Source organism: Pimephales promelas, chromosome 1 (genome assembly GCF_988280905.1).
Source record: "Pimephales promelas chromosome 1, fPimPro1.hap1.1, whole genome shotgun sequence".
Taxonomy (NCBI): domain Eukaryota; kingdom Metazoa; phylum Chordata; class Actinopteri; order Cypriniformes; family Leuciscidae; genus Pimephales; species Pimephales promelas.
In genome coordinates, this window is record NC_142769.1 from 46,669,447 (window position 1) to 46,687,355 (window position 17,909).

The following is a 17,909-nucleotide window of genomic DNA, read 5'->3' on the forward strand; positions in this document are numbered from 1 at the left end:
AAGAAGAAAATTTCAAATGGCATTTAGAGGCTTTTGCATCTGAACTCTTCATATAAAGACTCTTTCTATGTATATATATATATATATATATATATATATATATATATATATAATAAATAAAAAAATCAAATAAAAGATATACACAGAGGAAACCTTATGCATCTGTGGTGCATATTGTGATGTCTATTCCCCCAACATGATAAGTATTACTGCTCACAATACCCACACAACTTAATGTTGTTCATACTGCATAAAACAAGGTTCACACGTCAACGGAAGGAACTTGACAATCCCGTATTGAGCCTTGATATGGTGTGACGTAAGTGTGATGAGTTATTTACAATAAACGGTGAATCAAGAAAGCAAGAATCACACTGCACTGCTGTTACTGTTTAATGCCTGCATTTATATCTTTATAATGTAAGTCTGACATACGAGTCAAAGTCTACGTTGGTGATGGAGGACATAGGCAAGAAAACACTTTAAGACATCTGAGGCGGGCGACTTTTTTCGTTCCTTTATTTCTTTCGTTTCTTTTCTTCTAGTCTTAGCTACCCACAGTTTCCTGACTTCCTGTATCTTCACGCGCACAGTCGTGCACAGTAGGTATGTGTGTGAAGAGCAGGACCGTAGTGTTGCTGGCTTTCAATGCAAGCTGAATGCCAGTCGGACACTTCATTTTGAATTGCCGTCCGTAACCAGGTAGGCACTTTCATACTAAGCCCTCGCGATTAGTAGACTGTTTCTATCACGCTGTATATTACCATGTGTGACCAGTTGTTTTCAATACCTCGGTCATTTTGACATGTTTGTACATCTTATATGGCTATAATATGATATGAGACAAGGGTTGGTTTCTGCAAACTCTTGCAAGGAACAGAAAAAAATAAAATAAAGGAGACGGTGATGGATAAAAGTCTCACCACATACTCGTATTCCTTAAAGGGATAGTGTATCGTTCATACAAAAATAAAAATTACGTCATGGACCCAATTCATTGACTTCCATAGTTTGATTAATTTTTACTATGGAAGTCAATGGGGTCCATCAACTGTTTGGTTACCAACATTCTTCAAAATATATTATTTTGTGTGCGTAAGAGAGAAAGAAATTCATACAGTTTTAGAAGAACTTGAGGGTGAGTAAATGATGACGACATTTTCATTTTTAGGTGAACTATCCCTTTAAATGATAAATACGGGTGATTTTATAGATAATTTTAACCACAGTGTTTAGCACAGGTGTTACTGCCTTAAGCAACTGAGATCAAAGTACTAAGTGAACCATTTTAGCAGGAAATGAAAGTCTTAGAAAAGAACTAGAGCCTTGCTTTTAAACTGCATAGAAACACATTATCTGTGTGCACAACGTGAACAAGGGAATTCTGAAGTTGTTTTTTTAAGGTGTGTTGCCGTAATGGGTTCTATTTTAACTTTACTGTAAAGAATAGAGCTTGACGTAAGTATAATTTAAGCACTTCCCTGTCACCAACAGAGATGGAGTTTGCTTGCAGTCACGTTGTGTGTAACTGGAGGTCTGAGAGTTTAACAGAAGAGGAAGCTAAAATCTCAAATCAAGGTTAGTCATATTCTGTGTATGTGATGCAAACATTTATTATTAGAGAGTTCCGATAATTCTGATGAGAGACTAATCAGATAATTCTGATCAAGGGGGATTTGTCATCTTAGTAACAAAGCTTTCTCTAGCTATGTTTTTTTATGTTGCATTCATTGTCAGGTTTGTGCTTAAGTATTTGTTGGTTTAATATTATTGAATGACATGTTGCCTTTTAAGTGTTGCTATTCAATTGTTTTGTGTTTGATAATTTTTTTACTGAAGCAACATTGAATAGTGTCTAAAAATAGGCATGGTCTAATTGTGACAACTTGCCCCATATAGTGTAGTGGGGTACTGTTATATTTTATTGCACACATAGTCAGTCAGTCTATAACTCCATCTGTCCCACATGATTGCTCATGTTTTGTAGGTATTACCTCCACTCTTCCCTGTGGTCTGTCTCGAGCGCATTCTGTCTCAGATCATCCTTACGACAACCGTGTAACCTTCACCCCGAAACCAGGTGAGTAAATAACACAATGTTTCATGGCTTTATGAAGATTGGCCCCAAGAAGCTTGTATTATCTCTGTATTTGTGAGCCTTCTTGAAATGAGGAGTGAGTTTTCTTTTTTTAAAGATAGTGTAGGTAATTTTGGAGAGGCTAGCAATAGCAAGTTAACTTTGAAAAGATACCACTCTCTCTTAAGAGCGTCTCCAAAGCCACACCTCCTTCAAAACACAGCAGAGTCTGCAAAATGTCACGAGAGACGGCGTTAAACTACCCCATGTCTCAAAGCACACAACATTATGATGATAATGAACGTAAACAACTTATAGAGATCTAGTTGTACCACCTGACTGCTGCAGATTAATTGCGGCGTTGATAGTGTTAAAGGAGTAGTTCACTTTTCAAAAAACTTTTGAAAAAACTTTTCAAAAAACTTCTGATAATTTACTCACCCCCATGTCATCCAAGATGTCCATGTCTTTCTTTCTTCAGTCGAAAAGAAATTAAGGTTTTTGATGAAAACATTCCAGGATTTTTCTCCATATAATGGACTTCATTGGGAACCAAATGGTTCAAGGTCCAAAAGACAGTTTCAGTGCAAACTGCAAACTGTTCAAAGGGCTTTAAACGATTCCAGACGATGAATAAGGGTCTTATCACGCGAAACGATCGCTCATTTAAAGAAAAAAAAGTTTAAAAGTTTCATAAGCTCAAATGGTCGCCTTGCTCTGTTCTGTTCGAACTTGTTTATCAAAATTAACAAATCTTTTTCCGAGTCATTTGGTTCATTCAACGAACGAATTGACTCCGAAAATGATTCGTTCATTTTGATGAACGAGTTCGAACAGGAGAGTCACGAATGCGCATTACAGAACAGCAAGTCGACCATTTGAGCTTATAAAACTTGGTTCCCATTGAAGTCCATTATATGGAGAAAAATCCTGGAATGTTTTCATCAAAAATCTTAATTTCTTTTCTACTGAAGAAAGAAAGACATGGACATCTTGGATGACATGGGGGCGAGTAAATTATCAGCAAAAGTGAACTGTTATCAGACTGTGAAGAGAGTTTCGACCAGTATAACAAAAATGTTTATAAAGAAATTGCCTATCCTACCTTTACTGTTTTAATGTTACTAGAACAGCAGAATTTACTGATTTATTTAATTTAACTTTATTTGATTGAGTCACCTTTGGCGCTTTATACAATGCAGAATGTTTCAAAACAGCTTTACAATGATAAACAGGAAAATAATGATTCAATGCTGCAAACAGAATTCAATTCTGCAGCTCTTAAAAGACAATAATGTGTAGTGAAACCACGCTTTCAATTCAATAGAAGGTGAAAGTTACTTTGCAAAGAAATAGTTCAATGGAAAAAAAACATCACATCACATCCTTTTTGTGGGTGTTAAAAACTGATGATAGGAACATGCTCAAGTGCATGTTGATGAATGTGTGCTAAAAAATACCTGCTGTTATATATTTATAAAATGTTATATTTTTATATTTATATTTTTTTATACTTATATTTTTAAAATGTTATTTATTCCTGTGATCAAAGCTGAATTTTCCGCATCATTACTCCAGTCTTCAGTGTCACATGACCCTTCTGAAATCATTCTGATATGCTGATTTGGTGCTCAAAAAACATTTATTATTAATATTAACAGTCGTGCTGCTCTGTGATTTAAAAAATAAAATCTTTGATTAATTAAAAAACTTTTTATTTGTCTACGAAATTATATTTTTTATTATTTATTAATTAATTACTTTTTTTTCAAGCTCCATCATTGGTTCCACCACCTGTGCCGCCCCGTAACATACAGCATGGAAAGAGTCTGACTAGCTCTCTTCCACCACCCGTGCCACCAAGAGGTGAGAACACATTCACACACCCTTTATCCCACAAACATGCGCATACACCATTCAGTTATGCATAAATAACTTCAACTTTTTAATAAACCGTGTCAGTGAGTTGATTTTTTTCAACAGGGGTGGGGCCAAACTCGCAAAACTTGATATATTTTTCCTCTACCCTCTCTCTTTTCTCTCAGGTCTGGAGAATAATGGAGAGACTCAACTTAAAGCGAATGTAAACGTAGTGTCGCTAAAAGTAGGAAGCCTTGTGGACATTACTAAAGGTGTGCTACCCTGCTAAACTACATTTCTGAAAGTATAAAAATCCAAAATTTTCATTTCAAACCAGCTTACTCTGTGTCCGTAGCATCTACTATACAGAGCAGCCAGAAACCAGTGCATTGTGGGAAATGCAGTGCCGTCATGTCCTCTGCAAGCAGCCCTGAGACCCACCAAACAACAATAGTAAGTTATACCATTTGTGCATCTGATACGAGTGTTGAAATAACATTTTCTTTTGTTAAAAGTGATTCCTGTCTTTTTTTCTAGATTTGGAGATGTGAGTTTTGCGGGAAGGAGAACGTTTATTCGCTGGCGGCACTAACGGCGGGACGGTTTCCCTTGCGCTCTCCTCCAGGCAGGGATATACTTTACATGGACGACAACGGGGATATGGAGTATGAGAATCTAGACGACATGCTGATTGTGCTGTGCGTGGACACTTCCGGAAGTATGAGTGTCACTTCTGAGGTGCCTGTCGTCTTTCATTACACACGGCCAGGGCTTAAACACCCTTTTTTAAAATGATTATGTTTACATTAGATATATTTTTCTCTCAGATCTCTCCAGGTAACAGCATGCGATCACCCACATATATTTCACGACTGCAGGTGAGAGGTGACTTTTGAAGTTTTTCTTATATGAACTGACCCAAAACATGTGAAGTTACTATTTTTTGGGGTCCAGGGAGTCCAAGAGGCACTTCAGATGGTGCTGTCCACCCTGCAGAAAACCTCACCTCATCGAAGACTGGCACTTGTGACTTTTAACAATGAGGTAAAAACACTTATAAGAGGAGACATATCAAAGTGTCACTTAAAGGAGTAGTTCACTTTTAAAAATACTGTTGCTGATCATTTACTCACCACCATGTCATCCAAGATGTCCATGTCTTTCTGTCTTCAGTCGAAAAGAAATTAAGGTTTTTGATGAAAACATTCCAGGATTTTCTCCATATAATGGACTTCAATGGGAACCAAACGGTTCAAGGTCCAAATGAGTGTTTCAGTGCTGCTTTAAAGTGCTTTAAACGATTCCAGACGATGAATAAGGGTCTTATCAAGCGAAACGATCGCTCATTTAAAATATAAATAACAAAGTTTAAGTTTTATAAGCGTAAATGCTCGCCTTGCTCTGTTCTGTGTGACTCTCCTGTTCAAATCTTTTTTCGAGTCATTTCGTTCATTCAACAAAAGTAGATTAACTTTTGTTATTCCCCTTAAAGGGATAGTTCACTTTGAGATTAATGTTTGGTATGTTTTAGCTTACCTCAAGGGCATCCAAGATGCAGGTGTCTCTGTTTCCGCAGTAGTTTCAATTTTGATATTTTTAGGTCAAACTATTTTTGTCTGTCAGTCATATAATGGAGGTCTATGGTCACCACCTCAAAGAGCATGCACAGAGAAGTCCAAATTAAACAAGATTTAATGACTCGTAAATGTAAGTACACATTGATGGCCTAAGACATGAAACTAGCGGTTTTTGTGAGAAAACAAACAGTATTTATATCGTTTTTACCTCTTGTAACCACAGCCACAAAGTGCCCGCGCCCTCAGATCACTTGGACGTGGCTGTGGTTACAAGAGGTAAAAACAATATAAATACTGTTTGTTTTCTTTTTCGTATTCAAAACCCAACAAGTGGATCATTGTCACTGGTATGAGACGTCCCATACCAGCACTGCATTACACTACAAAAATGATTAAAGATAATAATAGTGCACTTAACCCTTGTGCATCAATTAAAAAAAGTTACTCATAGGTAAAAAGAGGACAAAAATGTCCATGTCAAAAAACTGTCATAAAAATGTGACGCTTTGGAGCACAGACTTAAGTTTGGTATCATTTTAAAGAAAACCCTTTGCAGATTATTGCTGAAGTAAAAAAAAAAATAATAATAAGTAAATCCAAAAAAAAAGTTATATAGGTATAAGTTTATGAAAATTATTTATAAAAAATATTTTATATAAAATATATTTTTTAAAATCAGGTTGAACTCAAAACTACAATAAAATCAAAGCCATAAATCTAAATAGGTTGTGTTCCAAATTTCAAATCTCAAAAATGAGCTTTCGGTAACAGTTTGTTTGGGCATAGTAACATATTTTCCCCATTGTGTCCCAGCAAAACCCCACTGGAGCTCACAGTGATTGGATTTGAATTTACAGTTTTTCTCTCTCAGTATTACAAACACACACATCCGCACACACACACACATATTTTTTTTATAACACACATACTAACCATCCATACCAACACACCCACACAAATATTGTTGCATAATTTATCCAGTTGGCTCTATAGTATGCCGAACCAGAAAAAAGGATTAAAGTGATATTTGTTTTATAGGCCAAACTTAAAAAAAATGACACCATCTGATAAAAAATAGTAAAAAAAAATTAAATTTTGAAGCCTTGCCATCAGAATGAAAGCCTCTTAACAAAGATTGCATAATTTTATAGTTAACTGAACTGGGGATTAAAAATGGCAGTTTTAATGGGTTTCAATGGGGACATTTTTGTCCAAAAGGCGCTGAGAGGGAGTATTTTTTGTACCTAATGCAAAAAATATTTTTTAAAGAAAATGACGGTGAAATAGTAAAATTCCAATAAAAATACACACCTGTGCCAAGTTTTTTGCACTTAGCTTTAACACAGGCAAAGTGATCAAAAAAACAAAACTGAAAAGGACAAAAATGTCCATAAGGATGCACAAGGGTTAAGAGAAAATCAAAATAACATGAGTGTCGGATGGCATTCAAAATCTGTATAGCTACCGAAAAAAAGCTCATCTGAAATCTGTCAGTTCTGGTTATAACCTGTCTGTAACGTCTGGGGTCTTTCGCAAAGAAATCGTCACATTTGCGGGTCGTCAGCATCAAAAAATTTGAAAACACCTTGTATATTACATTTAAGATGGGTTCGTGACTATACAACACACACAAAAACTGTTTGCTTATTCTACATGTCCGTCACATGGTATATTCCTGTCTAAGTGGGCTTTTTTGAGTTTACGCCAGTAAACAAAATGTTGGCATCACATGCTGATCTGGCTGAATATAACACCCTGTGTGAGAATCACAGTCAAGAGGAAGAACTACACTCTTCTAAAGCCAAAACTCAACACGCCTATAAAAGCAACTGAGATGTCAAAATGTGATGACTGAGCACTTCCTTTTCTCGTTTTAGTTTTGACGGGCTTGTGGCTTCTGGTTGTGGGCACCAGAATTCACCATTTAGAAGCAAGAGAAACACTTAATATTGAAACTGAAGAGACAATTTTAGAAAATCAGATGTAAAGCATAGTGCCGGAATAGCTCTCATTGCGCTTTATTTACTGTCATGTGACCAGATTTGAGGACAGTTGTGCGTGTGGTTTTCAGGTAACGATGTATGGTGACGGTACAGGGGTTCCTCTCACCCTGAGAGACTGGGCGCTGGTGGACTATGACTATCTGAAGAAGGAGGGAGAGAACTACCGAACGCCTCACTGCATTGCGGAGACTATCCAGCCTCTCACACAGAAAATCAAAGAGTGAGTGGAACGTTCTCCACCTGTTGTTTGTATGTCTGTCAAAGGTCACGCCACCTTGTCTGTACTCTCATCAGAAAGAGCCTCTGTGTATCTGTATGCGTTTGGGCGGTTGATTTATTTGTTTGTCGCATGTCAGTTGGTCTATCTGATTTTGTGTCAGATCATTCTGTCTGATATGATTTTATGAAATAACTATAACATTTTTTAAACGTTAGGGATCATTTTTAATGCACAATGTGAGAGTAAAAAAAAAAAACCTCAGCACTAAGAAGTTACCTCTGTGGAGTTTTAACACGCACATTCTATCCAATCAGAACGAAGTATTCACTTCCTCAGGGGCTTAAATTTGGTAATCAATGGGCATCAATCACAATCCCCTGGTTTCACAGACAAGGCATTAAGTCTAATCCCACTTGCACGAACACATCTTAAAATATGTGCACAGTCAACTGTGTGTGGATACCATAGAAATTAATGAGAAGTGCTGTAAACTGAATCATACCAGTCATGCTGGTATTAAAAACAGCATTTTTTTCAGATATAAAGTCTAAAAATAGACCAATCCAAAACTAATTGCCACTTTTGCCTTTGGCTTGCTCAGTTGGGGATATTCAAATTAATTAACCAATCAGTATTGATCAGCTCTACCAAACGTGGATGTTTTTCCACTAAGAAACAGTGTTGCCAAGTCCGCTTATTTTAAGCCACTTTGGGCTTGTTTTTCTGTGAAGTCGCTTACAATTATTGGTAGTCGCGGGTTGCGGTTTTTGGGCTTGTTTCTAAAGTGTAGTTGCTTATTTGGGCTTGTTCCCAGCTTGTTGCCAAGCAGATATTTTCTATATGTTATTTAAACGTAGGAGTTTTTCTTGCCTGTTCCTTGCCTGAGTTTTTTTTCCCACACTTGGGAGTAGTTATATTGACCCTTGGACCCAGATGGCAACGAGTACTAGCCAATCAGAGGGAAAGCTGGGCAATCGTTTGTTGTTGTTTTTTTTGGTTTTTTTCAGGTTTTTTTGTTTGTTTTTTTGTTTAGAAAAACGTCAGTGAGTGACATTTAAATATAAATAACGTGCCAGTCGTGACTGATAGTGACTGGACCGTAGGTGAGTTTTCATATATTCATTTTTTTTTTTAGATATTATAGAGATATGTATTATAGTTTAACCCTTTAACTGTCACCCCCCCCCCCCCCTTTTTTTTGCATAGACATGACAATCATAATCATAATCATCAATTCAAAAATGCTGTGGAATATATAGAACTATTTGGTCTTGTTTTAAAGAAGACATTTGCCATATTTATTGTTGAAGTGAAGTATTATGAAATTATGAAAGTGAAACTTTGAGTTTATGAAAATGAACAATGTAAAAATATAATTATTCATATTTTATATAAAATATTTATATTACAAAATATGTTTTACTCAAAAATGAGTTTTCAGTAAGATTTTATTTGGGCTCAGTACTAACACTGAATGGACAGCCAAGCTATAGGCTACCGTGTGCACAACGAAAACTGCGTAGTTTACCAATCTGTCCAGGTGGATGTAAATTGACAATCTGTAGCCAGTTTAAAACCATCCATCCCTACGGATTGTAAAACTGTGCACATGGTTTATTTTTCTCCTCCCGAAACCTAGAGGGGCTCTTTTCTTTAAACTGTCTGTCTTTACTCTTTTCTTTACTGTCTATGAGAAAAAGTCGCTTGTTTTGGGCTTGTTTTCACCGGCCTGGTTGCTTATTTGTCTCGCGAGATCTGGCAACACTGCTAAGAAACGAACATTGTTATTATGTTTTGATTGACACTGTGAAGCTGCTTTGAAGCAATCTATTTGGTGAAAAGCGTGTCGATTTATTGAATAAGGCATTTTCAAATCAAAACTAAATAGCAATATTTAACACAAAAAAGTACTAAAATTACAAAAAGTATTTACATTTTCTTTTTTAAAAGACATCCGTTTAAAAGTCAACCGTTTTCCCCTAAAAGCGGTTTATTCAGCGTTGTGAAGCCACTCCTCCATTGACATCCATTAAAAAACGGCCTCTGGTCTCCTTCCCTGCGTACCACATTCAAACTATAAAATTAATACTCGTAAAAGACATTCATTCTTTCAGCTTTTTCACCTTTGTTAAAAAACTGAAAACAGACAGTGGCTTATATGGTTTTCAACTAATTTATGAATAAGACCAGGAAATTACCACTCCACTTCACATTGTCCAGTGACATTTGAGGTTTGTACCACATCATGATTGGTTGGTGTATTATACATGACAAACAGGCAGTGGTGAATTATGTAGTATATTTTTTAAATATGTAACATGTGGATTTTTAATTAAATTGAAAGAGCCATATATGGTTTGTGGTTCTAAGTCGCTTTGATAAACAGATTGTGCGGTCAGTTACGAATATGAAACAACTACAACAAAAGGAAAAAAAAAGTGTCTAATAGTTGTCAGCGTTTGATTAATTTCTCTTTCTTCTTCTCCCCAGACTCAGAGAACATGGAGCCACAGCACTGGGACCTGCTGCCCTCATCTCGGTTGCAATGGCGTCCCAGTTCACAGGATCAAAGGTCTATATTCACAATTACATGCTATGACAATCTGTCAAAATTATAAATCTACTATTCATTGAGTTGAACCGGATGGAACAAGCAAACCACAGTCTGCCATTTAAATACTGCTGATAAAGAGTGTACTTTCCTCTACTTTACTCGAAGTAAACTCAAATTCAATAGTCCCTACTAGGACAGTGCGTGATTTTGTACACAGAATAAAACAACACTGCTCTAGTCTTGTGGTTTCCCATACCTGTATGTTTTAAAATGTGCTATTTCTTTTTAAGGTTATAATTTGCACAGACGGGCTGGCCAACATAGGACTAGGCCACTTAGAACAAGAGTCTTCCTCAAGAGCCCCCTCACCTTATTTCTACAACCAGTTAGCCCATTATGCTGCTGAAAAGGGGTGAGCGACTCCAAAACACAAACCTCTTTCTGAATATCATGTTAGTTTTGATAAATAATGACTGTAGGTGAAAATACACAAGAACTAACATCATGTCAAGTGTTATGGTGGTTACTGAGTCTTGCATGTCTGTTGTTGTGGGTATTCATAGTGTGATAGTGTCCGTGATGACCTTTGAAGGAGAGGACTGTCGTTTGGCAGAGGTTGGGAGGCTGGCTGACCACACCGGAGGCAGAGTGAGTCACTGAGACTGCCTTATCTGCAGTCCGTTTTTTTTTTTCTGAAGGCCTAGACTCTATATTAAACTAAAATACTGCATTAATAATTTTTTTGAAAAAAAGAAATACATATATAGAAATATATATACATATATTTTTACGTGGCAAAAATAGACCATAAATATTGCATAAATATTAATAAATTCAATCAATTTGTCTCAAAATACTAAATTACAAAGAATAAATATTATAGAACAAAAATAAATTGCATTGGTTTTACTGGGATGGAGGAAATTACATTTTTAGGTGTCTGGTCACTTTTGAACGGGAAGATAACAAGTGTGACTCCGAAACGAAGAGCACCTGGGGGTTAAAACACCAGGTGTAAACGGGAATGTGTCTCCCTCGTCTACAAACAAAACACATCTTAATGCCAGGTGTAAACAGGGCCTTAGAGGTGCATAAGGATTCATTTCCCCAAAGGGAGTCATCTTTCACTAATTTGGCTATATTTCACATACTTGTTGCTCATTGTAAACTAAGCGAGAAATACTCGTATTGTTTGTTTGACCCCTTCACTCTGAATCACTCTGAACATGTTACTACATGAACCTTGTCAATGAAACCCCTCTGTGAAGGCTTAACCTGTTTTTAAAGGGTTCAAGCAACATGTAACTTAAAGCCTTTTTCAGAGAAACTGATACTTATCACCAGACACCCACACGCGCAAGGGAGCACGATGTTGGGCTCAGTATTTCCCCTTCAGCTCTATTTAAACATGAAAATGATTTTTGTGCTTTTTTGCTAAGAGGAAACTGGTGCATACATATTGCAAAAACTTTAATGACATCAATGTCTATACTGTGCACTACTTAAAGGTCAGACTGTTTAATATTAGGTTGTGCTTAGTGTGAATAATATACATGCGTATGTTCAAAAGTTTGGGATCAGTCATTTTTTTAACACTTATTCAGCAAGAATGCATTAAATGGATCAAAAGTGACAGTGAAGAACTTTCTATTCATCAATGAATCCTGAATAAAATGCATTAGTTTCTTAAAATTACTTAAAATTAGGGCTGTCAAATGATTAATCGTGATTAATCGCATCCAAAATAAAAGTTTGTGTTTACATAATATTTGTGGGTGCACTGTGTATAATTATTATATATATATATATATATATATATATATATATATATATATATATATAAATACACACACATGCTTGTATATATTTAAGAAATATTTTTATGTATATACTGGATATAGATTTATATATAATTTATGTTACATATAAATATCAATATATTTTATATATAAATAATATTTTTTCTTAAATATACATGCATGTGTATGTATTTATATATATATATATATATATATGGAAAATAATTCTACACAGTGCACCCACATATATTATGTAAACACAAACTTTTATTTTGTATGCGATTAATCATTTGACAGCCCTACTTAACACGACTATTTTTTACCTTATTAGATATTATGATAATCAGAAATGATGTTTGGGCACATCAAATCACCTCACATCATCAGCTTTTATATCACAGGAATAAATTACATTTTACAACACATTCATATAGAAAACCGTCATTTTAAATTGCAATATTTTCACAAAATAACTTTCTTTTTTTTTTAATCACACCTCAAAGTTTTGTATCTCTTGGAAAAAATAACTGCAATATTACATATCAAGCAATTAAAGATCAGTCAGAAAAACTGCATTGTTTTTTTTTTGTTTTTTTTACCCACTTCCCAGATAAATATTGTAAATATTGGTACAGTCGCCACAGAGATTCAGAGCGCTATATCTGACAATGTCCTAGCAACTAACGTCATGGCAACACTTCTGGCACCGGATGGCATGTAAGTATCCGGTCGTAACCTTCACACACACACTCACAGACACATGCACACACACATACATCGTACCTCTGTCTCTATTTTTCTCCTTTGATTGATACAGGTACTTCCCCTATGAGGAGGATAATCATCGGTTAGTGAGAGAGATTGGCAACGTGACTGACTGTGTTGAGATCACCTTTCAGTTTGCAGTCAGACCGGAAAAAGTTGAAAGTAAGAACAAAATATGCAGTGCAATCAAAAGAAAACATTTGAGAAAAGCTTATTTTTTTTACCTTGTACTCACCCACTTGTCCCAAATCTGTTTACTGATATTTTTTCAATGAAACACCAAAGTAGATTTAAAAATAAATACATTGTGAACTTTCTCTGTCTTTTAAGGTTTCCAGCAACAGGACCGGCTCCCTTTTCAGCTGCAGCTGAGTTTCAGGACTCGGGAATTGCAGAAAGTGATGAGAGTCATCACTCAACAGAAACGGGTCACCACCAGCAGGTAAAGCGCTCAAAACACTGCACAATAACAGCAAACACACTCCAGATCCACAGCTCGTGATGACACACTCACCATATAGTCTTGAAATAAATTTTTAATCAGTTGTTTCACATGTAAAATATCATTGTGGACATAGAAAAGCAGTTGAAAGAAGTCTCTTCTGCTCACCAAGGTTGCATTTATTGGTTGAAAAATACAATAAAAACAGTAATATTATGAAATATTGTTACAATTTAAAATAACTGTTCTGTTCTATATTATAGAAATGCGTTTTTTAAAATATAATGTTGAAAACCGTTTTTGTTGCGTAATATTTTTGTGGGAAACGATGGTACGCTACCAATTAAAGGTTTGGGGTAAGCAAGATTTTAAATTCAGTAAAGACTCATTAAAGTGACAGTAAAGGCATTTATAATATTACAAAAAAATTATATTTCAAGATTATATTCATCAAAGAATCCCGAAAACCCCAAAAAATTAATCCACAAAAACGTTTTAACATTGATAATAATAAGAAACATTTAGTAATTTAGCACCAATAACAATTACTGAGCAGCAAATCAGCATATTAGAATGAATGATTTCTGAAGGATCATGTGACTCTAAAGACTGGAGGAATGATGTTGAAAATTCAGTTTTAGATTATAATATTATTACTGTATTAGATGTGCAGTACATGCAGTAGAGACTTCTTTTATAAACATTAAAATCTTATTATTAACAAAAATAAGTCTCATTATTCCAAACTTTTGAATATGTAGTAATGTATATATATATATATATATATATATATGAAGAGTTCAGAGGCAAAAGCCTCTAAATGCCATTTGAAATTTTCTTCTAAAATGATCATTTTTATCAAGCTTATATATTCAAGTTCAGTAATTTCACTTAAATGACAATTAATAGGTAATCCTCATTGCAATTTAACTGAAATAACTGAACTAAAATATACAAGCTTGATAAAAATGATCATTCTAAAAGAAAATTTCAAATGGCACTTAGAGGCTTTTGCATCTGAACTCTTCATATATATATATATATATATATATATATATATATATATCTCAACCTCGTTTTCTTCACCTCCGTCTCTTTTTGTGTGTGTGTGTAGTTGGGTGTGGGCGGGCAGTTTAAATATGTCAGTATTGGGCGTTCACTGCGCCCAGCTGTGTGCCAGGCTGACTATGGAGGGCCGAGTACAGGAAGCACAGAGACAACTCCGAGCTCAGCAGGACCTTCTCAAAGACATCGGGTACAGTAAACCTCTCCAGATCGCTCTCTGGTGCGTCAAACGTGTGGGAAATGACATGTGTTTCTTTCTCTGTTCATCTCACAGTCAACAGAAGCCAAGTCCTAAAGAAGAGAGCATCTATGGGAACTGGATCAGTACCATGAGTATGATCTGTGAAGACCTCTCCACTGTCAAACAGGTCTGAATACAACCTCAATACAGTACAATAGAAATTAGTTATAAAGTTATGTTATAAAGGTACAGAATACATAGAATAATGAAAAATAAGACTTGTGCTGAGAATAGTTTTTGCACTCCTGTAGTCTTTTTCTGCCTTTAATCTGGAAATGTTTTGACTTTAATCTGCAAATGTTTCGACTTTAATCTCAAAATGTTTCGACTTTAATCTGCAAATGTTTAGACTTTTTTAATCTCGAAATGTTTCGACTTTAATCTGCAAATGTTTCAATTTTAATATGAAAATGTTTCGACTTTAATCTTGAAATGTTTCGACTTTAATCTGGAAAAGTTTCGACATTAATCTAGACATGTTTCGATTTATGTTTCGACTTTAATATGGAAATGTTTCGACTTTAATCTGGAAATGTTTCGACATTAATCTAGACATGTTTCGACTTTAATCTGGAAATGTTTCGACTTTAATCTGCTAATGTTTCCACTTTAATCTGGAAATGTTTCCACTTTAATCTGGAAATGTTTCCACTTTAATCTTGAAATGTTTCAACTTTAATCTTGAAATGTTTCGACTTTAATCTGGAAATGTTTCGACTTCAATCTTGAAATGTTTCGACTTTAATCTTGAAATGTTTCGACTTTAATCTGGAAATGTTTCGACTTTAATCTCGAAATGTTTCGACATTAATCTAGACATGTTTCGATTTATGTTTCGACTTTAATCTGGAAATGTTTCGACTTTAATCTGGAAATGTTTCGACTTTAATCTGGAAATGTTTCGACTTTAATCTGCTAATGTTTCCACTTTAATCTGGAAATGTTTCCACTTTAATCTGGAAATGTTTCCACTTTAATCTTGAAATGTTTCAACTTTAATCTTGAAATGTTTCGACTTTAATCTGGAAATGTTTCGACTTCAATCTTGAAATGTTTCGACTTTAATCTTGAAATGTTTCGACTTTAATCTGGAAATGTTTCGACTTTAATCTGGAAATGTTTCCACTTTAATCTGGAAATGTTTCCACTTCAATCTTGAAATGTTTCGACTTTAATCTTGAAATGTTTCGACTTTAATATGGAAATGTTTCGACTTTAATCTGGAAATGTTTCGACATTAATCTAGACATGTTTCGATTTATGTTTCGACTTTAATCTGGAAATGTTTCGACTTTAATCTGGAAATGTTTCGACTTTAATCTGGAAATGTTTCGACTTTAATCTGCTAATGTTTCCACTTTAATCTGGAAATGTTTCCACTTTAATCTGGAAATGTTTCCACTTTAATCTGGAAATGTTTCGACTTTAATCTGGAAATGTTTCGACTTTAATCTGGAAATGTTTCGACTTTAATCTGCTAATGTTTCCACTTTAATCTGGAAATGTTTCCACTTTAATCTGGAAATGTTTCCACTTTAATCTTGAAATGTTTCAACTTTAATCTTGAAATGTTTCGACTTTAATCTGGAAATGTTTCGACTTCAATCTTGAAATGTTTCGACTTTAATCTTGAAATGTTTCGACTTTAATCTGGAAATGTTTCGACTTTAATCTGGAAATGTTTCCACTTTAATCTTGAAATATTTCCAGATTAAAGTTGAAACGTTTCCACTTTAATCTGGAAATGTTTCGACTTTAATCTTGAAATGTTTCAACTTCAATCTTGAAATGTTTCGACTTCAATCTGGAAATGTTTTGACTTCAATCTGGAAATGTTTCGACTTTAATCTTAAAATGTTTCAACTTCAATCTGGAAATGTTTTCACTTTAATCTGGAAATGTTTCAACTTTAATCTGGAAATGTTTCAACTTTAATCTTGAAATGTTTCGACTTTCATCTGGAAATGTTTCGACTTTAATCTGGAAATGTTTAGACTTTAATTGAAATTTTTCGACTTTAATCTGGAAATGTTTCGACTTTAATCTCAAAATGTTTCGACTTTAATCTGGAAATGTTTCGACTTCAATCTGCAAATGTTTCCACTTTAATCTTGAAATGTTTCGACTTTATTTGTGTACTCTCACAATAAAAGCGAACCATTGTGCTATTGTAAAATAAAAACAAACAGGATGTCGCTTTCTATCCCGGTTTCCTATCCGTAAAGCTTGTGGAGCATGTCACAAAAATATCAAACAACTTCAAGATTATAAATGAATCATTGTGACTAAATGATTTAAAGTCCTTGTGTTAAAACTAGGGCTGTCAAACGATTAATCGTGATTAATCGCATCCAAAATAAAAGTTTGTGTTTACATAATATATGTGGGTGCACAGTGTATAATTATTTTATATTTATAAATTATAATTATTATGTGTGTATTATAATTATACACCCCCATGCTTGTATATATTTAAGAAATATTTTCATGTATATGCTGTATATAGATTTATATATAATTTATATTATATATAAATATTTTATATATAAATAATATTTTTTTCTTGAATATACAATATACATGCATGTGTGTGTATTTATATATACAAAACAATTATACACAGTGCACCCACATATATTATGTAAACACAAACTTTTATTTTGGATGCGATTAATCGCGATTAATCGTTTGACAGCCCTAGTTAAAACATGACACTTTTACTCTAAACAGAACAAAACAGAAACTGACGCTCAGCCAACAGCTCGAACATCTTCCACTGCAGTGAGTAAAAGATCTCTCATGCTTTATATATTCAAAATATGATTTAAAGCTGGATTCAAGTGGTAATAAGCATGCACAAACTGTCAATCAGTCGAATTGTTTACTCCCCAAGAGCATCTCGGACGCGGCGGCCAACGTGGTCTACCAAATGAAGAGGGCGAAGAGCGTGAGTGGAAAGGGAAAGGGACAGAGAGTTGCCTTGCTGGAGAACTGAGCTCAGATGTCACCAAGACTAATCATCTAGTCATATAGGCTGGATATCAATCACAAACTATGAACAATTTTGCTTGAAAAATACGCAATATATACAAACTATGTGTCGATAACTTAATGAGTCAAACTTCTTTGTGCCATCGCTGCTGTTTGGCAACACCTGCCAGTATTTATCTTTGACTGGTCTGTGGATTTCAGACATGTTTGTGTTATAGCGCAAATATAGCGCAAATATGTCAGATTAACAACTAGAATACTAGGGACTGTACTAATAAATATAATGCAATGAAATAAAACATTTTATATAAATCA

The 17,909-nt window shown here is 34.7% G+C and overlaps 1 protein-coding gene across 3 annotated transcripts; it reads left to right on the forward strand.

Annotated features, from left to right (window-relative positions):
• The first annotated feature begins 285 nt into the window (after positions 1 to 285).
• On the forward strand, positions 286 to 17,909 carry LOC120469827 (circularly permutated Ras protein 1). 3 transcript variants are annotated; one of them, XM_039659042.2, is made up of 21 exons: positions 286 to 420; positions 546 to 702; positions 1,495 to 1,578; positions 1,988 to 2,080; positions 3,851 to 3,943; positions 4,123 to 4,209; positions 4,293 to 4,390; positions 4,475 to 4,675; positions 4,765 to 4,815; positions 4,892 to 4,981; positions 7,586 to 7,737; positions 10,228 to 10,309; positions 10,582 to 10,703; positions 10,855 to 10,939; positions 12,701 to 12,807; positions 12,908 to 13,017; positions 13,186 to 13,297; positions 14,412 to 14,552; positions 14,637 to 14,730; positions 17,334 to 17,384; positions 17,497 to 17,909. In XM_039659042.2, exons 3-21 carry the CDS (start codon positions 1,497 to 1,499, stop codon positions 17,596 to 17,598), a joined length of 1,953 nt encoding a protein of 650 aa, XP_039514976.2. In that variant the 5' UTR covers positions 286 to 420; positions 546 to 702; positions 1,495 to 1,496; the 3' UTR covers positions 17,599 to 17,909. The 3 variants fall into 3 exon arrangements, with proteins under 3 accessions (XP_039514976.2, XP_039514975.2, XP_088986606.1); XM_039659041.2 differs by having other exon boundaries at positions 344 to 702; XM_089130480.1 differs by lacking the exons at positions 286 to 420; positions 546 to 702 and adding an exon at positions 1,259 to 1,403.